Source organism: Lathamus discolor, chromosome 6, assembly GCF_037157495.1.
Source record: "Lathamus discolor isolate bLatDis1 chromosome 6, bLatDis1.hap1, whole genome shotgun sequence".
Lineage (NCBI taxonomy): Eukaryota > Metazoa > Chordata > Aves > Psittaciformes > Psittacidae > Lathamus > Lathamus discolor.
In genome coordinates, this window is record NC_088889.1 from 26,712,711 (window position 1) to 26,736,739 (window position 24,029).

At 43.1% G+C, this 24,029-nt stretch overlaps 1 protein-coding gene across 3 annotated transcripts in view; it reads left to right on the top strand.

Moving 5' to 3' along the window:
- Positions 1-24,029, top strand: part of CCDC85C (coiled-coil domain containing 85C) — a 107,465-nt gene that overhangs the window by 60,694 nt on the left and 22,742 nt on the right. The window contains exons 2-4 of one of the 3 annotated variants that reach the window (XM_065685399.1): positions 5,561-5,637; positions 15,112-15,150; positions 21,921-22,025. In XM_065685399.1, the coding sequence (XP_065541471.1) occupies positions 5,561-5,637; positions 15,112-15,150; positions 21,921-22,025 (221 nt within the window). The remainder of the gene's footprint in view (positions 1-5,560; positions 5,638-15,111; positions 15,151-21,920; positions 22,026-24,029) is intronic. The other 2 variants (XM_065685400.1, XM_065685401.1) reach the window with 2 other exon arrangements.

Below are 24,029 nucleotides of genomic sequence, written 5' to 3' on the forward strand. Positions count from 1 at the left end.
AGCAGCTGGCCACAAGGTGCTAACCTGGCAGAGCATCACTCCTTCCTGCATCTTTCCTCCTTGGATTTGGATTATGAAGAATCCTGTTAGGATTCTCCTCTGTGGTGCGTGTGAGGACAGTGCTGGAATGGGGCACCGCGGTCCTGGCCTGCCAGCCAGCACCCCATCACACTGCATAGCAGACACCGAAAAGACAAACCAAACCTCAGTGGGATGGTGTGGAAGGGGACTAAGGCACCTCTGTTTGCTAAAGTCTGCTCATGCCAATTTGTTTCATATTGCCCTGGCTGGGTGTAGGGACCATCCTGCTGTGAGCCCCATCAGAGGGCCCTTGGCAGCTTCCTCATCTCACCAACACCTACAATAACCTTTTCTTGCATCTTTTCTGTGAACAGCCCTAACTAAAGGGGTTGCATTTTTTTCATACGTTCATTTAAGTGCTAAAGCCTTGTTATGAAAAGGTCTTAAATGAAAGTGTCTCAATCCCAACCATGTAGCTATCACACAAACCTCTACTCTGTGTGCTTGTGGTTTGGAGAAATGACATACAAGGAAACAAAAACATTTATTGTGCTACTATCAAAATAAATGTATAATTCATAGTGTTTACCTCTGACACATTCTTTTGATATCTCAGATGAGAATCAGAACAGTTCCAGTATCTCCAAGTGCCTTTGAAAACGATGCTGTTCTGTGCTCTGTGGGCTAAAAGTTTGTTTTCACTGTTAAAACAGTTTCTAATTTATGTTTTAAAAAAGCTTCAGGAGTCAGGCGGTTCCCTGCTCTCAGAGGCTGTTGAGCTAAAGCAAGATAGAGTGATTTGTCTTGCCTCAATTTAGCTGTAATGAGTATTAAGTGGTTTATCTATGTGGAAAAAAGTTACTCAGTTAGATTACATCCAGGTTGAATTACACCCCATTCCAGATGGAGTATGTATTTAAGGCAGTAAATCTTGAGGAGGGTGGACAATAACAGTAATGTTCTTTTTTAAGCTGGAATGTGACTCTTCTACCTCTCTCGGAGAAAATGTGCAGTGCTACATTCAATTAGATTTTCAAAGGCTTTGTGAAGAAATGGGACTTCAGGTTTTACAGCTCTGAACAATTTAGCTTGAAGCATCTGCACTGTACAAGTGATCAATGGCTCATGGTGATCATGGTTTTCATCCATTTCGCTGTTGCGGGTAGCAGCCTGCAGGGCATGGTGCTGTCTCTCTCCCCAGCCTTCTCTTCTGTGCCAAGTGTGATGGTTGGCTGTGACAGGGAGGGTGCTGGGTGTGAGGTGAGTGAGATGTTCTGATGGGAAATTCCTTCTTTCTGGTGCCATCTGGTTCACTAAGGCACCCATTACTCATGCAGCTGTGCTTGTGGCCATGAGGAGTAACTGGAGGAGGATGTTGGTTCTCTTGGCATCCCAGGTGGCACTGACTGCCAGACCATCCTCCCAAAAAGCTTATCCTTGACCCTGTGTCCTTGGCCTTGTCTGCTTCCCTGATACTGTACCTCCCTTTCACTGTGCTAGAGCTAGCTGGCATGGTTGACCAGCCAGGCTAGGGCAAGGTGTCAGTTCAGTGGCAAAGCTCCAGCAGGCATGGGTGGACTCAAAGTCGGTGTCATGAGGTGGTGGCTGGGTGGGTGTGCTGTGGATATGCCCCAGCACCCGGGTCTGGGAGCTACTCCTGCCAGTGAGGAGAGTGCACTGGGGCTGGTGAAGGTGGAGCATTCCTCACAGTGCGTGGCAGGCTTTGACAAGGCAATGCGGACCGTTTGTTCAATTTTAATGAAGGGGAAAAGGGGGGTCCAAGACATCAGTGATTCAGCTCTGCTGCCTCTCCTGGGTGGGTCAGCAGGGCTGTCCTTGCCCTATGGCTCTGGGGGAGGCAGGAGAGGAGGGAAGCTCTGATAAGAGGAAGGTCAGAGGCAGAAAAATGTTGGGAATGTGTTTCTTGATCTAATGTGGGAGAGATGCAGCCTAGGGTTTTGCTGCTCAGCCTGGCAGTGTTACTGCCTGCTGTCATGAGAGTTATGGGGTTTTTAAACCCGAGATCAAGATGCAAATGGCTCACCTGACACCTAATTCAACACAGGCAGGTCCAGAAGATGGAGGCAGTTAGTCTCTGAGGGCACAGCAAGGATGGTGATGGCTCTGAGCGCTGTTTCTCAGCCTTTGCTTGAGATGGAACATCTTCTGCTGACAAAAAACCTCATTTGCTTTCTTTCTTTTGTTTCCTCCATATATTTTATGATGCTGTGGGGTACTGTCTTGCTGAGGTCAGACATCGGACATGGTTTGGGGTTGAACAGTAGTGTTTGAAGAGTTCTAGTAAATCTCCGAGCAGGCTTTCAAGCCTGGAGGTAACTAGTGTGTCCTGGGGATGCAGGGGTTGCCTTCCCAAGGAGTACTCTTTTTTTTTTTTTTTGCAAGGGATATGAAACCTAAGTGAGGAAATAATCCTCTCTCCATTTCCTTTTCTCTGGCAGATATGCTCTATTCTTCTCATCAACCAACTGGTCAGTCCTTGTAGCATTTGGGGCCTGAACACAACAGCTTCTGTATCACCATTCATCCGCTTAACATAAATCTTCTTTAGCTGTTAGCAGTGCTGGAACCCACCCCAAGCACATATTGAAGAGGTTGCTCATGAAGTTCAGGTTGCCAGCCTCCACCTTGGGTAACTTCCTGCTGTGCTTGGGCATAGAGCTGCTGGAGAAGACTTGCTGCAGTTTGTCTGTTCTCCACAGGCACAGAACTGTGAGAAAAGAGCTGGTTTGCATCAGAAATATGTCCCATAAGCTTTTCAGGTTTTGGTTGCTGTGGATGTGGTGTGGTAGTTCACAATATAAACGCTTGGTAGTGGTAAAAGTATACAAAGGTGAGAGGGATCACTGCATATAGCGGGCTCCCTGCCACCTGGGAAGCAGATTTGGGCTACTAATGGGCAGCAGGATTAGTCAGGGCTATGGTTCTTGTGGAGTCCATGTCTGTTACTGGCATCACATTGAGATCTTTAGCATTATCTAGCATTTTTACACTTGTTCATGAAAGTGTTGCTGCCTGTGCAATTTATGCTCACAGAGGCTGTGCTTAATCCAGAGGCGTATCTCTGATTCCCAGGCAGGCATGGATGGAGCCTTTCTTTGGCACCACTTTGAATCCTTCCTTGTAGCTGCTTTGAATGCACCAATACTTGGAGATAAAAATCAGGATCTGTTGTATCAGAATCACTGCATTCATTGTGTAGAAGCACTTGGCTCTGCTGCTGCCCTGGCAGCATGCAGGTACAGGGCAGGCAAGGAAGGACACCTTATCTGAGCAGATCTACTGATGGAAGCTGTTGTATACAGCACACGAGTGAAATGGTGGAGTCTCTGATAGTCTCTAGGTCTGTCTGAAGACAGTTCTTGGAACTGTTCAGCCAAACAGTGTTACTGGACTGAATTTAGGGGTAACTTAACCAAGTGTGGTGGCCTGGGGTACAGAGGTGGTCAGACCAAGGGGTCTGTGGTCCTCCTGGCTTTGTATTAAAGATACTCACACTCCCCTCTTGTCCTGCTGGAGGACAGATTCATTACTAATTCAGCAAGTTGTTCAAGCTGATGCTGAATCTTGCTGACTTAAGCACCAGTCTTCAGCAGCATTATACTCACCACCTTTTGATATGCATGACTAAATTCATGACACTGTTGGCACGAGGCTTTGGCAGGGAAGGTGCTATGGATTGATCCTATAACCTATATAAGCTACTTGGTTTGCCCTCTTCTCCTCTGACCTGGAGACCCCTCCCACGCTGGGGTTGTTGTTGGACAGTTTGTGGTCCCTGCAGCTGAAGGTGATAACTGCTGTGAACCTTACCGCTACTTGAACTGTTCACTGAACTTGCATAGCTTCCTACAGTGTCATCTTAACCTTTTCCATGAGGACAGTTTGGATTTCCTCAGTTTGGACAAAGCACGATCCAAACAAAAAAGGGAGCATGTTTCCTCTGAGAGTGTTTGTGCTTTAGATGGGCACTTGACTTGATCCATCCTGCTGTTCCTTTATGTGCGGTTTGGCACTTGTTTATGGCAGCACTTTTTCAAGCATATTCCAATTATTCTCTTGAATGGTCAAAGCACTCTTAGTGATTAACGGTAGCCTGCATGCTAGCTCTTCTGCTAAACTGCCCCCAGAGTGGCCAAGAAACAGCATCCAGACTTGTGCTGGAGTGCATTTGGCAGCTACTGGCAAAGGCAAAGACAAACTGTTTAGCGCAGAGCCAGCCTAAACCTTATATGTGTGCATGGGCGCATGTTTGTGTGTGGGGAGATGCAGGCAGTGGTGCCTGCTAACCACAGTGGGGCTGATCCTGAAAGGTTCTGGCAGTTGGCAACATGCACCAGCCAGCATCAGTGCTGTTTGCCTTAACACCCTCTTGCTCATTGATTCCTGCTTGGTGAGAAACTCTGTGGTTGAATAGTGGCTTTTGCAGTCATACTGTGATAAATGAAATGAGGTAAAAGATAATTCCATTTTGCAGAGCCCCTTTAGCAGTGCAGAAGATGTTTGGGGTTTTTTGTACGCTTAAGCTGCAAAACCTTTTTCCTGGTGCTGTAACAACTCTCAGCCTCTGCTACCAAAGTGGAGGAGAAATTCTGCAAACATCTGCATGTCTGTAAGGAGCCATTGCAAACCACTAAGCTGTGATGAAAATAGAGACAAGGTTTTCCCAGGTTCCTTTATTTTCTTCCCTTGGAATTTGCAAGTGTGTTGCTTCAAAGCACGTTTCAAAACAAGAATCAGATGTTTTGGAGAGCAGTAAGCCACCCACATAGCTCTTCAGTAAGTTATCTTATACACCAGGTCACCCTATCTGGTGTTGCTGTCTTATTGCAATGGAAAAATGGCCATTACATTCTTTCAGGTTGAATATTGCCATTTTATGTGAGGGTTTTCTGTATTTTATTCTCCTGGAATTTTTCTGTTTAGTGTTATGTGCTTCCACTAGAAAAAACAGATGTCCTGGGCAAGCACTTGCTGTGTGTGTGCTGCAGCTCTGCGGCCTTGCTGTACACAGTTCTTCCCCTTTTACAGCACTGGAAGTTGTGGCAGTGATCTCCTTGTAGGGCTGTGCCAGCAGCTCATTCTTGTGAGGTTTTCAGTTGTTTTTGAAAGAAAAAAGGCACGTGTGTGGAGGGGTTGTTTGTTCAAGCCTAAAATCTTCTTCTGTTATTGAGTATTTTGGTACATTTTACATGAATCATAATGGCTTTTAAAGCTAGGAAATTACTTGTATAAAATCATGAAAGACAGTCTTTCAACTTCACTTTCCTTCTCTACTCCCTCACTCCCCAACCAAGTGGCACTGAGATGAATTCACAGAAGATGTTGCTGTTGCTGAATCTCAGCTTTTTAGTGAAAATCACTTTTGGCTGAATCCCGTACTCACCCTATGAACTTGGGGTTTTATTCTTTTGGTCTTTCTCAACCATGCCTTCCACGGAGTGGGAAGACGTGTTGCTGTCTGTCAGTACTTGCCTGTAGCACAAGAAGCTTACATGTGTTTTTTTCTCTTTTCCTAAAGATTCGTCTTCCAACTATATCAGGCAACTTGAAACAAAAGTGAAACTTCTGGAGGATGACAACAAGCTCCTTTCCCAGGTAGGTTTTTTATTGCCTAATAGATATTAATGTGGCTTAGTTTTCCATATAGTTGTATCTGACTGCCCACTTGAATGCACAAAGGCTTTCGGTGGACATCCTGACAGGGGAAGAACATAATGGACTTTTTATATCAAGCACCCACTGATGGAATTTGGTTTTGTTTTGTTATAAAAAAAAGGAAAAAGGAAGAAAGTAAACCCTCTGTTAGTGTCTGTGTATGTTTCAGAGATGCCTTCCTGCAGAACACCTTGATCTACTGCTGCTCTAGGGGATTCTGTGAGGGTCTGGTGCTGCCTATGCCCTTGCTGTAGGATTTTGTCTTGCTTGCCCATTTACATTGACTTTTATCTTGTTGAAAGAGGAGGCTGTAGTCAAAAGACAGCCTTGGGAATAGTTTTGTGCAGTGCTGGCTCCCAGCTTTTATTTGAGATTTTGCTTAAATCTGAACAGACCTCTCTAAACTTGCACTTTTTGCTTGCATCTGCCCTTCAAAGTCTACTCCACGTGCCGCTGGGCTTTTGATCACTCCTGGTGCTTACCTATCTGTATACAGCAATGTCAAGCAGCGGGAAGAAGACAGCCATTCTGGCTGGTATGTCCCCTGAATGCCCCCACAAAACACTGTGCTTACTGTAGATAGGGGCAACTTTGCTGAATTCAGCTGTCTGTTTAAACCAATGGAAAAGTTAGCCCTTTTCCTGTTGTTCTTTGCATCCTTTCACTGTTGTATATTCTACCTCCCTCACATTTTAAAGTTTTTTTCTATACTTTGCTTCTTATTTCAAGCACTGAGTTTCATGGTCATTTTGTTCCAGATTCTTTCCAATTATAAAGACTGGAATAAAAAAAATACCTTCAATTATTTAAAATTAAAAATACCCTTTTGCCAGTTTGTGTTGTGCTGATCTTTGCATTTCACCAGTTCTGAAGACAGACTGCTCCAGGATCCATGTTTCTAAAACATCCCTGTTAGAGGATGAAGGATCCATGCTTACTGAAATGTCAGTAAAATAATTTTGTCAAACCTTGATTTTACTGAAATACACATTTTAAACTGACTTTGTTTAGACGATTACCCCAGATTTCCAGTGTGCTCATTGGCATTGCTAGCTGTGAAACAAAGCTCACAAGGCACCAAAGAGTTAAAGCCCCCAAAGGGTGCTCAACTCAACAGCTACCGAGTGGCTTCATGTATTAATCAATTGCTAATTCAATTTTAACTCCCTTTGTCTTTTTTCCAACCCTGAGCAAGCTGGTGGTAGTCAAAACCCCAAGACCATTTAATTGGAGCTATTGGTAAGCAGACGGGCTGTGTGTGGGTAGCTGGGGTGCATATGGATTCAGGAATGGACTTTGTGCGCCCTTGGCCCAGCCTTGTCCTCCCACAGCTGAGCATCAGATCTGCCTTATAAGGTCAAAAAAAAAGTGGCTGGTAATTAATGGGTGGTAGATTAATAGTGGCTGAATAGCTGCCTGGACTTATTGCATTGAGAAGATGAAGCCCAGTCAGTATGGGGGTGCGTGGGATTGAACCAGCCCCATGAGCCCTTCCCCTTCTTGCTGTCCTGGGTGGGAAGGCTGTGCCTTTTCCTCCTCAGGTGTCTCTCCTCAGGTGTCCTCACCTTTCATGCTGTGTCACTATGGATGTTGAATCCAGGAGGGAAATGATTTTAAAACAGCTCTGTGCTATGGTGAAAGCCAGTTGCCCCCACCCCAGCAGCAGCAGGCACCAGTGCCAGCCTGGCTGTGACCTTCTGTACAGCCCCTGTGCGATGTCTTAATGGCCCTCCAAAAAGGCCAGGATCAGATCTATTTTAGATCACATTCAGGAATACTTCTTTTTATCATGTAAAGCTTTCCTTAGGGCAACAGGAGAAGAGTTGAAGCTATCACAGTCTGGGTAAACTCCCTGGGAATACTGAGCTCCAAATTTGTCATGCTGCAAACCTAGATTTGGATTTTTTCTCTTTCAATGAGAAAGATGAGGAGAATCTGTATAGGCACAAACTCACATGCATACATACATATTGCTCCCAGCATTTTCTTGGAAAAGTATAATCCACTTACTGTATTCTTACTTGCTCCATCTGATTGGAAAGTGTTTAGCTGTTACCATGCGGATCTTGGGATAAGACTCTAGTCAAAAAGGATCCTGGCAAACTTTCTTCTGTTTTTAAAGCTGCCTGGTGATCCTGGCTGTTTGAACTCTGCAGTGCCAAACTGGCTTGTCAACACCAAAGTCACATTTTAACTCGGCTTGGCTTTCTCCCTGGGAGTATTGGCATTGCAATAATATTTGCAGTCTGGTGTCAAGAAGTTCTATCACCAGCATGCTGAGGAGTGATGAAACCTGACGTCCTAAGTAACAAACAGTGCCTGTGCATTAAAGGATTAACAAATCAGTAGTGGTTATGGAAGTCTTTCTGGCTTCTCTCCAAGTGCTAAACATAGAGCTGAAACAGTGCTTCATCCAGAGACACCCGAGAAGGCTGGTGCTGCAAATGATATTGGAAGTTTACAGGAGGATTTGTATTACAGTGTCTAGTGACACAATGCCTCTGCTCGGTGGTGCATCCTGAGTAAGATTTCTTGCTTTATCTTCTTTGGCATCTGGGGCTGGAAGCTATGCTGAGAGGTACCGCCTTTGTACCACCTTCAGGCGCGGGATTAAGTTGGTGTAGGGGTCCGCAGCCTGCACTTTTTCTCCTGCTTCCTGACATCTCGTTTCTCTTCCTTCAGAGGACGAGTTTTCCAGCCCGTGCCGAGGCAGCTGCTCTGCCCTGTATGTGTTTCCTACTGTTTCCTGCTGTAGCGCAGGCATGCTGGGATTTACAGTTCTGTTTTTCTGGTGACTCATTTGAACAGATCAATGGTGAAAGCTTTTCCTCCCCTTGGGAGATGAAGGAGTACCATCTCACAAGCCACATTTTGCAGTGGGAGGAAATTCAGTGGAGAAGTGGATATTACTTATGATAGCCATGTATGGATTTATCTTGTTCTTTTGGTTTCTAGGTAAGGAGATCTGTATTTGCAGTTGGGAAGTGAGCTGCTGACATTGCTAACCTATCAGTAATCATTGCTTTTCCCATTCTCCTTTCTCTGAGCAGAAATGACCTCAGCTGTATACCTGTCTTTGACTCAGGTTTACACTGTAGTGTTTTGCTGGCATTGTGTTAACTTTGCGTATTAAAATTTGTTGAATTTGTTAATTTAAATTTGTTGAATTTGTTAACATTGCTGGCTGTGTTAACTAGGAAGTCATGCACTTGGATAGCATTGCTGTGCTGGCAAAATCCCTGCCAGCAACTGTAACAATGCACAGCTTTTGTTGCCCTGGTTTATATGGGCTAGGGAGATGCTGTAGTGCGTGCCGCTACCAGAAAGGGCCCCTTAGTGTCTGCTCACCGATGGGGGTAGGTCCCTGTGATGTAAGCACAGTGGCAACGCCCCTGCAGAGGAGATGGGGATATCGGTGTCCTAGGGTAGATAGTGTCAGCCTTTCTCACAAGTGTATCTGGTTTCTGGAAGTTTTAGTTGAGGTGTAGTGAAGGTGAATGTAAGCTCTGAGGCATGTTGGGTGTTGGCTTTGGAGAGCTTCACAGGCATCACTTTTGTAGTCTCACATTCTCCAGGGAAGAAGTGCACTAAGTTCTGCAGTGTGCATGCAATTAATTTATGCACCATCATGTGGGAGAAGTCCTGCTTTTCCACTGTGTCATTGTGGGAAGTGCCAGAAGAGCTGGTGTTAATGTCTCGTTTGCCGTGTCTGATTTACATGAGAGTGCCTTCTATATTGCTAAGATACAACCCCTGAGATGGGAGACCATGTCTGCTTTCCATTCTTCTGAGCTGAAAGTATCTAAGCAGAAAATAGACCCCTTAAGCCACCTCACACGGCCTGTAGGCTAAAAATGAATTTGTAATTACACCCTTTCCCCTCAGATTAGAGAAACCTGGTTTTGTGAGCTTTGGGAGGTCCAAAGGTCAGTTCTGGTTAGTTTTAGGAACTAATGTGTACATTTTAGAGATAGTAACAGTAACAAACTTCTGACCATTCTTTTACATTCTTCTGCATTTTCAGCCATTCTGTACAATGGCCAGGATTGGGCACTTTTAACTAAAACTGAAGTTTACAGGCTTTGTGGACTCATCACCCTGTTCTTCCTCCTCACAACTAAGTCCTGTGCACCATGGGCTGGCTGTTGGGACTTCTTTTGGTTTACAGTATTGAGCTGTGTCTGCCTTCTCCCTTAACAACAGGGATGCCAGAGGCATTTTCCTACTCGAAGGTTCCCAGGGCACGTTGCACACCTTTGTTTCAAAAAGCCCAGCTTTGAACAGGGCAGATGTACTGGGCTGGTGAGACTCAGCATAACTGGATGTTTGACAGGAAGGTCCTGGTACATCTTTCAGGGAAAATTTCAGGTCCCCTGGTCCAGATCAGAAATACAAAAAGTTCTTCCCTGGGGAGTGGGCAACCCTTGGGATTTATGAGGAACATGAGGTTATTTAATTAAAATCACCAAATAGACTTCATTAGTACCAGCACTTCACAGCATTTCAGCATCTCCCTGCTAGCTGATGGGGATTTAGAGTATCCTTGGAAGCTCTTCAGAGCATCCTTGGAAGGCCTTGAAAACTGCGGTTAGTCTTATTTTTAAGACACTGCATACTTAGCCTGAATTAAAAGAAGGTGGCAGCTGTACAGATAGTAAAATAACATTAAATAAGCTCTGTAAACACTGCTATTAAAATAGAGCTGAGGGTTTTGAACTGGCAACTTCCATTGCAAGGGCTTCTACAGGCTGCCTCAATTCTTCTTAGGCAAATGTGAACTTGGCGCAAACATGCACTCAGCAGGCTGTTTCTAGCGTATTGTTCTGAAAACGAGGGGGAAAAACTGGACCCCAGGATTGAAGAGAGCCTGAGACTCAGTACTACAAAGAACAAAGATGTAAATGCCGTTCAGTGGAGAGCTTGATCTCTTTCTGAAGCGCAGAGGACAGAGGAGAGAGGAATTGCCCACAGTGTGCTGGCTGGCTCCAGGAGAGTCAGAGTGCAATTTCCTCTCTTGTTTTATTGTCACTTTTGTGCCAAGTCTGCCATTAGCAGTTCCTGCTTGTGGAGCTGCCTCTCTGCTCTCAGAGCTGCTATAGGGTCTTAACATTTGGGCCTCTCTTTGAATTGTGGCTACAGGGTTTTGTTGCGAGGCCATGGCTTGTGCCAGGAGTGTTGCACATTCCACACAAAGTGGGATGAAATTACAAACCTGTCTTATTTCCCCAAAGTCTACCTACTGTTCGTGTGTGAGGAAGATAACTATAATTGCTTTAATTTAAGGTCTCAAAAGGGAAATTGGATTATTTTGTAATAGAAAGCAACTCAGACATGAAAGCTTTCCAGCACGTTTGGTCTCTGTTTAAATTCAGAGTACTGAAGGGGACATGCCCTAGGTTACTTTATTACCAGTTTTATGTGCTGTTTAAATGTTTAGCTGCATATTGATTTTAGCTAATGAAAAAGGAGATGCATATTTGGGGACTAAGTCAAATATCTCTTTAAAGTCAATGGTGAGTCTTTCTGTAGGACTCCATTCATTTTGAGTATATGCCATGCAGAACCAGATTTTCATGAGGCCTTTCATGAGACCACTCTCCAAACTTTGATTTAGGCCTGTAATGCATTGCACTGCATTTTGCTTACGTGTGTAAATGCAATAGATGTTAACAGAATCCACCAAATGTAGCTTCCTTAGCTGTGGCAGCGCTACATCCTAAGTGTGTTTCATTTCACCTCCTTCTTATATGATTTAAAATGACAAGACTGATCTGACCAATTTGCTATCAAATAAACGGACCAGAGATTTAAGTATACAATATGAATTTATTGAATAAAATGTGTTTGGCTTTTTTTTTTCCACAAATAAGAGATGTATATTTATAAAAGCAGTTTGGAGATGTTTCAGACTTGCATCCAAAAAATGCTTTCAAGCCCTTTAAGACAGTAGAGTTCCTTCTCTTGACTTTTGACATCAGAATCTTGGGCTGCTACCTACCAAAATAAATACTGTCTTGGTATTCATCTCCTATTAGTGGTAGCATCCTGTCTAAAAAGCAGGATCAATGACAGAAAGGAGCTTCTGCAACTTGTTATGAAAGCTGGGTGGTGTAGTCTGTGTTCTAGGGGTTGTCACCTGTGGAATCAGGGGATTTTGCAGGAATGTCACCTAGAGTTCCCCAACAACCTAGGAAATGCAATTCAAGGAGTTCAGAATCCGGAAGTCAAATTACAGACAGAAACGTACAGTATTGAATCTTAGGAATTTGAGATTATCATATCATTTCTTTCAGTTAAGTCAAAATTTTCAATGGGCTGAAGCTGGATTTCTGTGAGAGTGTGAGTGATACACACACACACAAAGCTCTGCCATGCCCCATGTATTTGTTTCTGTCTTGGGTAAGAAAGAACATTGGTTTTAATGAGGCTCAGTTTAACTTCCAGCTGTGAAATGCAGGATTAGTCATATCCTATGCTTAACCAGCTTTGTAATAATTTCACTAGATTCCACTTCTTTCTGCATATGAAGACAGGGTCAGGGAAAACCCTCTTAACTGCAGTTGGATCAGGCTATAAAGAAGCAGCATTTTCTGTGTTTAATGTGTAGAGAGGTTCAAAGTACCCACATTCTCAGTGATCAATCCATCTGGGAAGGACTGAAAAATGTTATAAAGGGAAATGAAACAATAGCTGTAGAGGCTTAAAACCAGATTTTTGCAAGAAGTTCAATGCCAAGGTCTAGATCAGCTCAAGAAAATCTCAGTGTCTGTTACGTGAAAACAACTTGGGGATGTAAGGGAAGGATGTTAGTCATTCATTGCTTTGGTAAAAAAAAAGAGAGGCACCACCCAAAACTGGAAGTTTGTGACAAAATTTTCAGTTTTGTTTTTCTTTTCATGAAGCTAAAAATGCAAATTAAGTCTTTGTAGGAGACTTTTAAAGAATATTCAAGCTATCTCATAAAAACTGAGACTGGCTGTAACTGATTCTTCCTGACCATAATGTCCTTGTTCAGTAGAGAGCTTTGAACATCTGAGTGGTCCTCCAGAAGAGGGGGACTTAAGTGTCCATCCTGCCCTGACTGCTGCTCAAAAGAAGAGAGAGACCTACAGCAGAGCTCTTGGCCACCTTGGTCCCAGCATTAGTTAAAGCCTGCAAGGGACCTCTTCTGATTTGTGAGAACAGGAATCAGGTCTTTGCCTTCCTCATTCCCAGCTCCCTCATTTTATGGCATGTGGCAAGTGTCTTGAAGGCAGCCTCAGACGTGTTGCTGTGGATGAGCTTCTGGGAGTAGATGTGGTGGTACCCATTGGCCTCGTTCCCTGTAGTGCAGTTAACAGAAGAAAACGAATGGTGACTCCAGGAGATGGTCCAGTGAGCTTATTCGTATGTATCCACATCTGTATCTACTAGTCTGGTGGAACTGGGGCAGCATACCTTAGCTTCTTCATTGACATCCCTAATGAAGAGATTTATTTTGGTGCTAATGAGCCACGGATTTGCTCCATTAGTCCGAGACTCTTAAACTCATTACATACAAACCACAGACCATATCAATGGTTATAGCTTTGTTTGGTTTTGTTAACTATTGAGCTGCATTTCTGCTTGAGTTATAGGCTGTGATGCTTGAAGCTTGGCTGCACCAGTCCGTATTCTGTCTTGAGCAAAGCCTGCCAGTTGTGTGATTATAATTATGTACTGCAATGTGATTTGAGCTGATTATCTGAGTCTCCCATGAGTTACGGGATTGATCTTTCTCTGCTGATCTAAAACAAGAGGGAAAAAATACAGACACTCTTGAATATTAGCGGTGTACTGAAGTTCCCTACCTCAGTTGCTACAGAGAATAGAGAGGTTTGAAACTTGCACTGCCTTTATTGTCTGTACCCCACTGAGATGCTAATAAAAATATTTTTCCAAGAGTGGTTATACATGGCAGAATCTGTCTCTTACTGACTGTCTCCTTATTTTTATTAAGCTTTTCCTGCTGTTAGCTTCCCTGACAATAGAGAATTTCAGTTGTCACCATTGTGACCAGGTGAAATCAGCTTGTATGAATGCAGCTCAGGATATGAAGAGCACAGACAGAAGTGGGGATGCTTGTTCCTGCGTTACGTTTGTGAGTAGCTGGTATCCAGCTATGGCACAACAACCAGAATGCATCCTTACAGCTCCCCGTGCTGCTGTGCAAGGGCTGTGCACCTCATTCTCAAGGTCGTACCATTGCCAATTCCACATGAACAGCTGAAAATGGCTTTACTGCTGAAGCTGACTGAGGTTGTGCTCATGACCTCTGGCTGAATACTGGAGAGGAAATCGGGACAATAGGGTCCATCATCCTCTAAAGCCTTTGTCACCAGTCTAAGGAATGATCCCTGGATGCGCTGCGTGTGCAACAGGCATATGAATGAGTGTAGAGGAATTTAATCTCTCCTGTTACAGAAAGCTCATATTATTACATGACATGGAGGATGCTAAATAGTTTTAATCTCATCCCTTAATTTTTTTCTTATTTGCGGAGTTCTTTCAAAATCAGAGACGTTGATTTTTTTATTGCACTCTCATGTGTGTAATTTCCAGCTTTCCTGATAAATGCTGTTGAAGTTAATGGGACTCTTCACATATACTTAAAGTCACATGTGTGCTTTGCTGAGCTTATTTTTGCTTCAATATGTCTTGTAGTGATAACTGCAATTACTGAACCTTAATTCAATTATTTGCTAGCTTCACACAGTGAAATTTCCCATCCCTCAGCTTCCTGGTGCATGAGACCCTAAAACATGGATTAATGAGATAAGGAGGAAATCTCTGTGCAAGGTCATGTGGTGCAGGATGTTCGCTGGGGCACAAGGCTGCCTTGAAAGAGTCACTTGTGCGTGGTGCTGTGGTCAGAATAAAACAGGGCCATTGCACGGGTGCCCATGTGAGACATGTGCAAGGCAGGTGCTTTGCAGCATCTTCACAGTGTCTCGGATGTGTTTCTGCTTTGCTTTACCTCGGCAAAATATCACTGCTCTGCTGGGATTACTAAGGATATCTTGGGTCATGTTCTTACGGAATCGTGTATTCTGATAGTGCCATTGAGCTCTGCAGGTACGGTAAAATATCTGTTGTTGTGAAGAAAAATAAGTTGATCATGCTTTAGCAACTGTTTGTGGGGTCACAATGCTCTAAATCAGGATAGTAAGATGTTAATGTTTCTGTAATTAATGATGGGTTCTGCAGGACTTCATTCATTAATATGGGAAAAGGGGTTGAAGTTCAAAGAATAGTATTATCTTGTCAAGTGCTGCATGTAAGACAAGCTTATTTTAGTCATTCTGTAGTAAAGATAGGGTTATTTCTAAGATTATGAAAGAACTTTTTTTTTCTGTGAAGTTTCTAAATGTATAATGTTCTTCTGTTCCCTTCTAGCTGGCTGACTGCAACAGCTTGCCACGAAATTTCAGTAAGGTAGAGAGCTAATACATCCACAAACAGCTTCTTTCTTGGATCTGGGGCTGCCTTTTAGTATTGCTGCTGGTTGGTTGGGGCTCTGATTGCTTGTACTTTCACATGCTAATGTTGGTGATTTCCATTTTTTAATCATCTGAATCATATTAAATATGCCTCTAATTATTTTTTATTTTCCTCCTGTACTTGTGCAGAAGACACTGGTTGGTAATAGCTGAGTTTTGGCCAACTTCAAATCAAAGCCATTTACCTACCTGAAGAAAGGTTGGTACTTTTAGTTAAATTGCTGCAGGAAATAACACTAAAAGATTTTGAGCTAAACCTTCCATTTAATTACCCAGTTGCATACAATGGGTTGTTGAGTGTCAAAATTGAGGCAGTTTCAATTACTGGAACAATTATGGTTTAGAAAATTGTTGCTGGTAGGTTTAAGAATTTACATTGCAGTGACAGGCAAGTAATTCAGGTAATGGGCAGTACAAGAGTTCATGAAGATGAAAGCAGCCTGACACAGTGGACTGAAATAAAACCTTTCTCCTTTTTCTCTTCACAAGTACATATAATTACAAGCCAAGGTCTCAGCAGAGTTTTCCAGCTAACATCCAAGATTTATGGGGTAAAGCTAGAATGTGAAGTAAGAACGACATTTTTTTTCACATAGACTTTTCTTCATAAAGCCCAAATCCTTGCAGATTTACATGGTCAGTTTCACCCTGATATTTAAATGACAGCTAAAGGAAATCTTGTGCTTTGTAAAAGGGTGGAACAGCCACTAAAAAATGGAAATTGCTTGTCACTCTGAGGGCTGGGTGATGGTGTGGCATCTTCGTTTGGCCAAAGAAAATCTTCTAGACTGGTGTCAATAAGGGTGTCTTCTATTGCCAGTATTGAGTTCCTCACAGTATGCTTTTCCATCTAGTTGCACTTCATGTTAAGATATGTAATTTCTTCTAACATTGTGTTGAATAGCAGGTATAATATTAATACATTTAAGTGGTGCAGTGTGTAATCTGCTGTCTCTTGAGCTTAGTGCCACTGGGTCTGTGTTGTAGGAAAACCAGGCTGATTATTATAAAGCCTCTAAAATGACAGTCCTCTGGGAAGTCTGCTGTCAGTGACTCACATATGCTTGATTCTCCTTTTCATTCTGGACACGTTTTTCTATTCCTTTATAAAGGGACTCCCCAGAGATAAACAGAAGGGGGATTTCTAGGACTCCTGGCCTCTAAATTGGTGCTTGGCTTTGGTTTAGTTGTTGTTTTTTTTTTTTTTTTAATGGCATGTGGACCAGGAGACAAAGCTTTCACAATGCAGGAGGTTACAAAGAGGCGAAGAAAGCATCATCTCAGGGACTCGGGCATGGTCCTCAGGTGCCACCAGCGCCATCCCTGCTGCATCCTGCCACGTAGCAGAAGGATGTAGGTCTCTAGCAGCTCTTCATCACATCTGCCAAGCCTCCACAGGTACCTTGGGCACACTCAGGCAGGGGATGCCCAAGAGTAGACACCTGAATTACTCCCAGGTGACCCTGCAGCTCTTGGGGAGAAGGGAAGCTGTGACCCTTGTAAAGGCTTTAATATTTTGCATGGCACAGGGTCAAACCCATCATTTATGATTAATTTTTTTAAAGCTCTGTTTTGCCTTCAGCTGTTCCAACTTATGCGAAAGGAGAAAATAGTGTTTTCAATTAATGGCTACTTAACGTAACAGCCCTGTTTTGAATGCTAATTCATGAATTACTTGTGTCGCTTTTTAATTTTCCTTGGTCACTTCAGTGCATAATTCAAATTGAAGTAGTTCTGGGTTGTTTTCTCATCTCTTTCATGAGTGCCAAGAAATATCGTCAAGTAAATTTCTACCTTTCTGTTCTTAATTTCTGTTAAGACTGATCCATTTTGTTACATCAAAGTATTTCAGAAATAAATTCCTGTCTTCTTTCTTCTCCCTTCCAGCAGAAGTAACACCAAAGTGTAACAGAAAAGATAATTTGTCTAACTTGTCTGTAAGTTTTCAGCACTTTATCTTCACAGTTGGTTCAACATGGCCAAAGCACCGATCTAACTTTACTGGACAGAAACAGATAGGAAAATAAATGTTTCTTCATAGTACTTTGACCTTAAAGTACCACAAACTATCTATCTTCTTGTGTTATTTGTGTTACTTTCAAATTGAATCACTCAGCACATCAGGTCAAAAAGTCAGAGGCCACCATTTCTTCTCCTTGCTATCAGGATAGAAAACTTTGATAGGAACACATGTTTGCTGATTTTTTAAAAGTGTAATTTTTGGCTTTGGTAAGCACCAAGACTTTAATTTCTATCTCAGGTATTGAAAATGGTACATTATTTTTAAAGGAAAATACTTAACCACTTTCCATCCATGTTAATCACATTGCTTCTGTTTTCTAGACAGAGAAAAAGTTGGGTTTACAATCCATTTTTACTAAAAACCTGATTTGTTGGTCCTGTTCTTTTCTCACTGATATGAATAGGCAAAACTCTTCCCCTGCCAGGAGGGGCATATCTAGGTCCATTTATTTCATAACAGGGCTGACAAGGATCTTGGATTTTGGTCAAAGAACAGCATTTTCCGGGGTCACTTGAAGTTCTGCCTAGTTGAAAAATGTAGCAATAAATGTCATGTCAGTATTTCCAGATAATGAAGAGTTATTGTGTCTGAGTGACCGCTGTGGAGCTGTCAGCATTGGTAGTGTGTAGCACAAGTTCATTCCGAAGGTGAAGCCTTGGGTCCTCAACTTTGTTCCCCTGCTCATCGGCTGGTAAAGAGAGGTGACACCGTGTAGAGTGATGCTGCGTTAGACCTAGGGGCGAACTTGCACTTTGGTACCATGGTAAAAGTTAGGAGATGCTTTCTTCTTCTCTTCTTCTCCTGTTTCCTTTCCTTTTTTTTTTGTTTTGGGTTTTTGTTTGTTTGGTTTTTGTTTGGTTTTGGGTTTTGTTTTGTTTGTTTGCTTACTATTTGGATGAAACTAGTGTTTCATAAAAAATCCATGCGAAAGAGCAAGAGCTACTCCGGAGTAGTCAATGGCCAGTTGTTGGCATTTGTTGAGAACAAGGGAATTTCAGGTTATGCAAGCTGTAAATTTGATCCGGTTAATTAAAGACTGACTGTGAGTCTCCTCAGCTCTCAATTTGTCTCCTTTCCTGTCACTCCCACTCTGCTTCTCATCTCAGAAAACATTACCAATAAAACCTCAGTTGAAACAGCACTGTCCTATGGAGTTTTAGTGCAGATGAAAATGGTTTTGCTCATAAATTCCTTGAAACTCCAGGAATATGAAGTGATTTTACCTGAAGAGTAATTTATTACAGACATGTTGCCCACTAATTGAGATAATCTCCCACAATGATGATGAATAGAGATGATCAGGGATTCTGTACTTTTAAAATGCCATTCTGACAAGAAAGGCAATTTGGGATCCACTTACATCTCAGTAATGAAAATTGGGTAAGGTAATAAGAGACTCCATTTTGTGAATGAATTGACAATGCAAATACCAGGATTTTTAATTTAGGTTTAAGTGGAGTAATGGCTACTCATTCTGATACATTATTAGTCATACAGCCTTTTAATGAGAGATTCGCTTTCTTTTCCTGGTTAGCTCTAACACTGATAGCAAAGCCCAGTGAATGTACAAATGTTTAGGGAGGTCTGATGAATACGTGTCACTGCACAATTTTAATTTAAAATAGGAAGAAAAAGCATTATGGTGAAAAAATACACATTTGCTTTTCATGCAGGGAAAATAAGTAGTGCAGAGCTGTGATTAGTAGGCTGTTGTGAAAAATAACTACAGTAAGATAGATTCTGAAACAAATTCTAGAAAATATAGAAGGAAAATTGTGTTGAAGGGAATGCTGATAAAAGGGACTGGCTTTATGGCTGTCAGCAGTAGGAAAAAGAGGTCCTCTGACCACCTCCAACATGGATGTGTTACAAATAATAGCAGATGAAGACTATCCTTGCACTACCAAATCCACCCTGGGCCCCAAACACCTCATTTGTCTTCTGGGTAGGTCTGTGTTCAGCATTTTTATTTCTTAGATGTCCTTTTTTTCCCCCCCCTTTTTTTTTTGTTCTTTAATTGAGAGCTTGTTTTGATATTCATTGAACTCAGTGGGAATCTTTCCATCAAATTGAATGCATTAGGTCAGATTCATAATCAGCAGTCACTGAAACAACCTAACAATAGTTTTGTCACACACAAGTGCACTGTCTTAAATGGGATTTGCTTAAGAAAAGCAATAGAACTAATCCATTATAAACACTTGTTATAGCTGAGGTTTGACTGTATCTGTATATTTACCAAAACAGTTTCAACCAGTTTAAGCTGAATTGAAATTAATGCAGACTCTTGCTCCAGGCAGGAGCATAGGGCAGTTAAATTAAATCAGTTTAAACTAGCGTATTTTTAGCCACAGCAGTATGATGTTGTGTGTTGGTTAGACTTGGGTCTGGTTGCCTTACTGCCTTACGCTGGTGAGGCATTTTGACTTTCTGTCTCTTGCTACGGCAAGAGAAGAAGTTCCTAGGAGGCAAACAAATGTCCACCAAATCTCTTTCTCATGCCTGTTTCTACACTCCTGGTGCCTCATAGCGTGTGACATCTTGCAAGTCTCGGTGTGGTTTGCAAAAGCCTGGGTAATCCAGGGCCTCTAAACACTGTTGAGGCGCAGTGTATGTCCTCCTGGAGCAGAGCCTTCAAGGAGATCAGTGACCTCTGCGGTCTCCAGCACAAAGCTACAACCTCACGTTTTCGGTCTGCTGTTTTATTGTGCTTTTCCATCGCTTATGTAAGTGCCCATTCATTACAAATGTCAGGGAAGGGTGCCTGGGCAGACAGACTAAGGGAGTGGGTAGCAGTGTCAGGACCTCTCCGGGAGGTTGCTATCCCCCCATGCACATACAATAGTGAAGAAGAGGTTGCACAAAGCAGGGCAGTGGAATCGTAACCAGCCAGGGTAAAATCCTTTCAGGATAACCTCCAAGAGACCCTTACATATCACATGCCTGGGAAAATGCCAGTAAGTGAAGAGTCTTCTCATCATCTTCCCTTGTGACCCACTAACCTTTTTTTGAAAGCATGTACCTCCCAGGCATGGAGGGGGAAACTCAGTTTTGCAGCAGTCACATTTTAGCTTCAGCACGAGTGATCTCCTTCAGATCTTTCTCTGACTCTCTGTTGTGAAATGTGAAAGAAATATAGGCCACGATCTTCTTTGACTCCACCTTGTAAATTCAAGGGAATCCCAGACATCTGATACGCTGAAGTCATTCTGTATCACTTGACTCTGTGTGAGGCACAGCAGTTCCCAGCAGACTGGGTGATACAGGACTAGCATCCCTTTCTCCTGATGGGTTTCTTGAAAACTGCCATTTTCTTCACAGCTTGTAAAAGGAAAGTTGATAGGGTGAGTGCACCAGAATGGTTGTGAAAGCCCTGGGTCATGCTTGGTGTTTTAACCTAAGAAAACAACATTTTGAAATAAAACCAAAGCTGAACATGTCCTAAAAAAGGCCATGGAGCTACAGGAAAATGTTTCTGACACTGGCAGAAAATGACGTATCCAGTCTAAATGTACCAATTCTTCTCTGCTAAATGGGAGCAAGAAATAGAAATTAACTTTCTCTATTTCCAGAGAGCTGTGCACAGCTGCAGTCCCCGAAGTCTTGGTTATGGTTAGGCCTTTGGGGTTACTGAGGGCTTTTTATATACAATTGAGCTGATTTATGACATTTCCTTTTAAATTTTATTGCACCAATGGCTTTTCTTTGGTTCTTTTGAAGTAGAAAACATCATTTCTGCATCAAATGCAAGTCAAAAGTCTTAATGGAGCATAAGAATCTGAAAGGTCATGATTTTATAGGTTTGAAATAGAGGACAGTGCACTGCTTGGTACTCTTAAAAACATGAAAAGTTAATGAGGATGTTTATCGATAATGAAAAGACATAGTCATCTCCCGGACCTTTCATTTTGGCTACTTGTGCATTGGCTTTTTGAGGGTGTGCTTTTATAAACGAGAAAATTTTCTGATGTCTAGGACTGGCCTGCTTCAGAATCACAGAGAGAACTAACAACATGAGGCAGAACCTTTGTCCCAGGGAGATTATTCAGTACTCTCAACACTCAGCACTGATTCTCCCTTTAAGCACAGACTATGATTGCATTTGTCTGGCGTCTAGGGTCACATAGACTACCTCTGTGTATTTGGCTTTGTTTTAGACCTGTGGGTACATGCAAATTTTAACCAAATAAGAAACTGTTCTTGTGACACACATTTTGCAAGCTTTGATGGATCACAGTACCACTCTCATTGCTTTCCACGTGCAGATGATTGGAATAGTGTATGGTGTTTTAAAATGAAAAATCTAGAAAAGGTCTCCTGGTGGATTTCTTCTATGGGTTTCGGTTTAATCTGAAGTCTTAAAAATACTTTTTTTCATTTGTATGCTAACAAATTTTTTAATGAACATGTAGGAACTTAGCCAAAATAAAAAAGCTTCATTGCTGTATCACTTAATGGAGCAGACCTTGAATGGTTCACCTCCAACTGCTTGCAACTGTTTTCTCCAGGCGTGGGCATGGAAAAAGCATTTTATTGTTCACTGTCACTGCTGTTGCAGGGAGAAGTAATGGGAGCAGGTCGCAGGATAGAAGTGATGGAGAAAACCAAAACAGCAGGAGGGGCAAAGCTTTCCTTCTTCTTGTTAACACAGACTACCCTGTTTTCTGTCATTGTCTTTGCAGCAGTCCAGCACAGGGGACCTGAGGACTCTGAGGAAGGGGTTGTCTCCGTACCACTCTGAGTCACAGCTCTCATCACTGCCGCAGTATCAGGATGCCCTGCAAAATGTAAGAGATGTTTCCTTACCTATACACACAGAGCCATGGGTTTCCTCAAAAGTGGGCATGAATGGAGGGGGATACATGAAGGGTAGAGGGGAGCTCTCCCAGCTGAGAATTCACCCTGAAACCAGTACAGCTGTGCAGCTGAAACCTGGAGCTGTGGGGAGGATGGGGAGCCCCTGGAAGTAATGATCTTTGCCTGAGTTTGAGCCATCGTAGGTTTTTTGGTTAGCTATTGGTCACTGCTGGGCATCTTTTAAAGCAAAGGCGAGTCTTGTTATACCTGGAGCTCATTCTTTGTCAGTGCTTTGTATGCCTGCTGTCAAAAAGCCAGTCGTGGATGAAACAGAATATGGTTTGTCAAGTGTCTGGCAGTGCATGCTTGGGGTTGCTTTAGCAATAAGGTTCTTATGACTTTAATTGTAGGTTTTTCTGTATCACAAATGAGGTTTATTTTTCCTGAGATACGCCTGCATTGCTTCTTCTCGAACAACAGAATAATCTTTATTAAAGCCTCTTGCAAAAGTTGGATACTATGCTGCTGTGCCAGGGCTCCTGCTGCACTGGTGTGCCAGGCATGGCTGAGAAGGCTGAGGCCTGCCAGACAGCTGTCTTCCACGTGTTTTCATGACTGCTTGAGACACTGCGTTTGCTTGGTGACATTGTTTTCCAGGCTGCAGGGAAAGCATGGATGCAGTCAGGGAGCCCTGCTGTGAGTGGGCTGCGAGGGTTGTGAACGTGAGCAGCAGCCTGATGGCAGCACAGACAGGGGACCTCCCTGCCACCCCGTGTCTTCTGCTCTGTGCCCAGGGCACTGGTCAGCAGAGCTGTAGGTGCTGCAGGACTAGTTAGTTTTATGTTGGCTGCCTGCTTGGGTAAAAGCCATTCTGTAGATTCAGTGTGCCTCTTAGAGCTATAAAACAGGGGGCAATGACAATTTAGGAAAGCATGCATAAATAAAACTCCACTGTGAAAGCAGACCCCCTTTCTACCCCTGCTGACCTGCAAGATGGATGGAGACCCTCCAGCCAAAAGAAACAAACAAAACCATGCAAATGCTATGGAAGACTTTGTGCCCCATATATAAAGTCAAGAGACTTTATAGGGAGGACAGAGAGAAATGAGTCTCAAGGTGTTTGGCCAGTGCTTTAGAGTTCTGGGGATTTTGCTTCACTTCCCTTGTGCTTGGGCTTCTGATCCCCAGCTTGGTTCCAGGTACAGTTTTGTATTTATCTTGTGGGTCAGGCTGGGATACAGCCAGCAGCTTCCTGCAGAGGAGCTGTGCCAGGACTTGGAGCTGGCAGGGGACTTCTCTACCTGAGCACTGGCCCCCGCAGCTCACCAGGGCTGGTGGCAGATGGTGCTGCCTGCTGGAGCCCTTCCTGGCCACTCATCCCTGCTTCCCCTCCTTCCTCAAGGAAGAGGTGGCACCTGGCATTTATGGAGAGATCCAGGTGCTGCGTGACATTCACCTTCATCTGTCACCCTGGCTGTGTTCTGCCTTCTTTGCAGGAAGATGGTAGATTAAAACAACCAGGTCTAGATCCAAATCCACATCATCTGGGATACTTACATAGCCATTTATCTACCTATTCCTACCAAAATCCCTTTGGTTTGTGGCTTTATATGATGTATTGTTTTTGTGATGAAGAATAGCAATAGCAAATTCATGCAGATGCCTTTGAATGCCTCACACATGTCCCAGACAGTGGACACTAAGATACACCTGACTTTCTCTGCAGCCTTGGTTTTTTGACAGCAGGCATGAGGTTGTGAGAAATCGTTTCTCTTTGGCTTCACACATGGGGGTGATGGACAATTGGTGTCGGCTCCGAGGCTGTCACATCTGTTCAGGGTCTCATCATCGTTTCTGCCAGTGCAGGCAGTTCTTTGGGGAAGATCCTCAGCACATCCCTCTCTGTCACACAGGTTGCGCGCAGGCACCACTCCAGCTCTTATGGCCCTGATATACCTCAGTTAATGAAACAATCTGTATCTAGTGGATCCTGG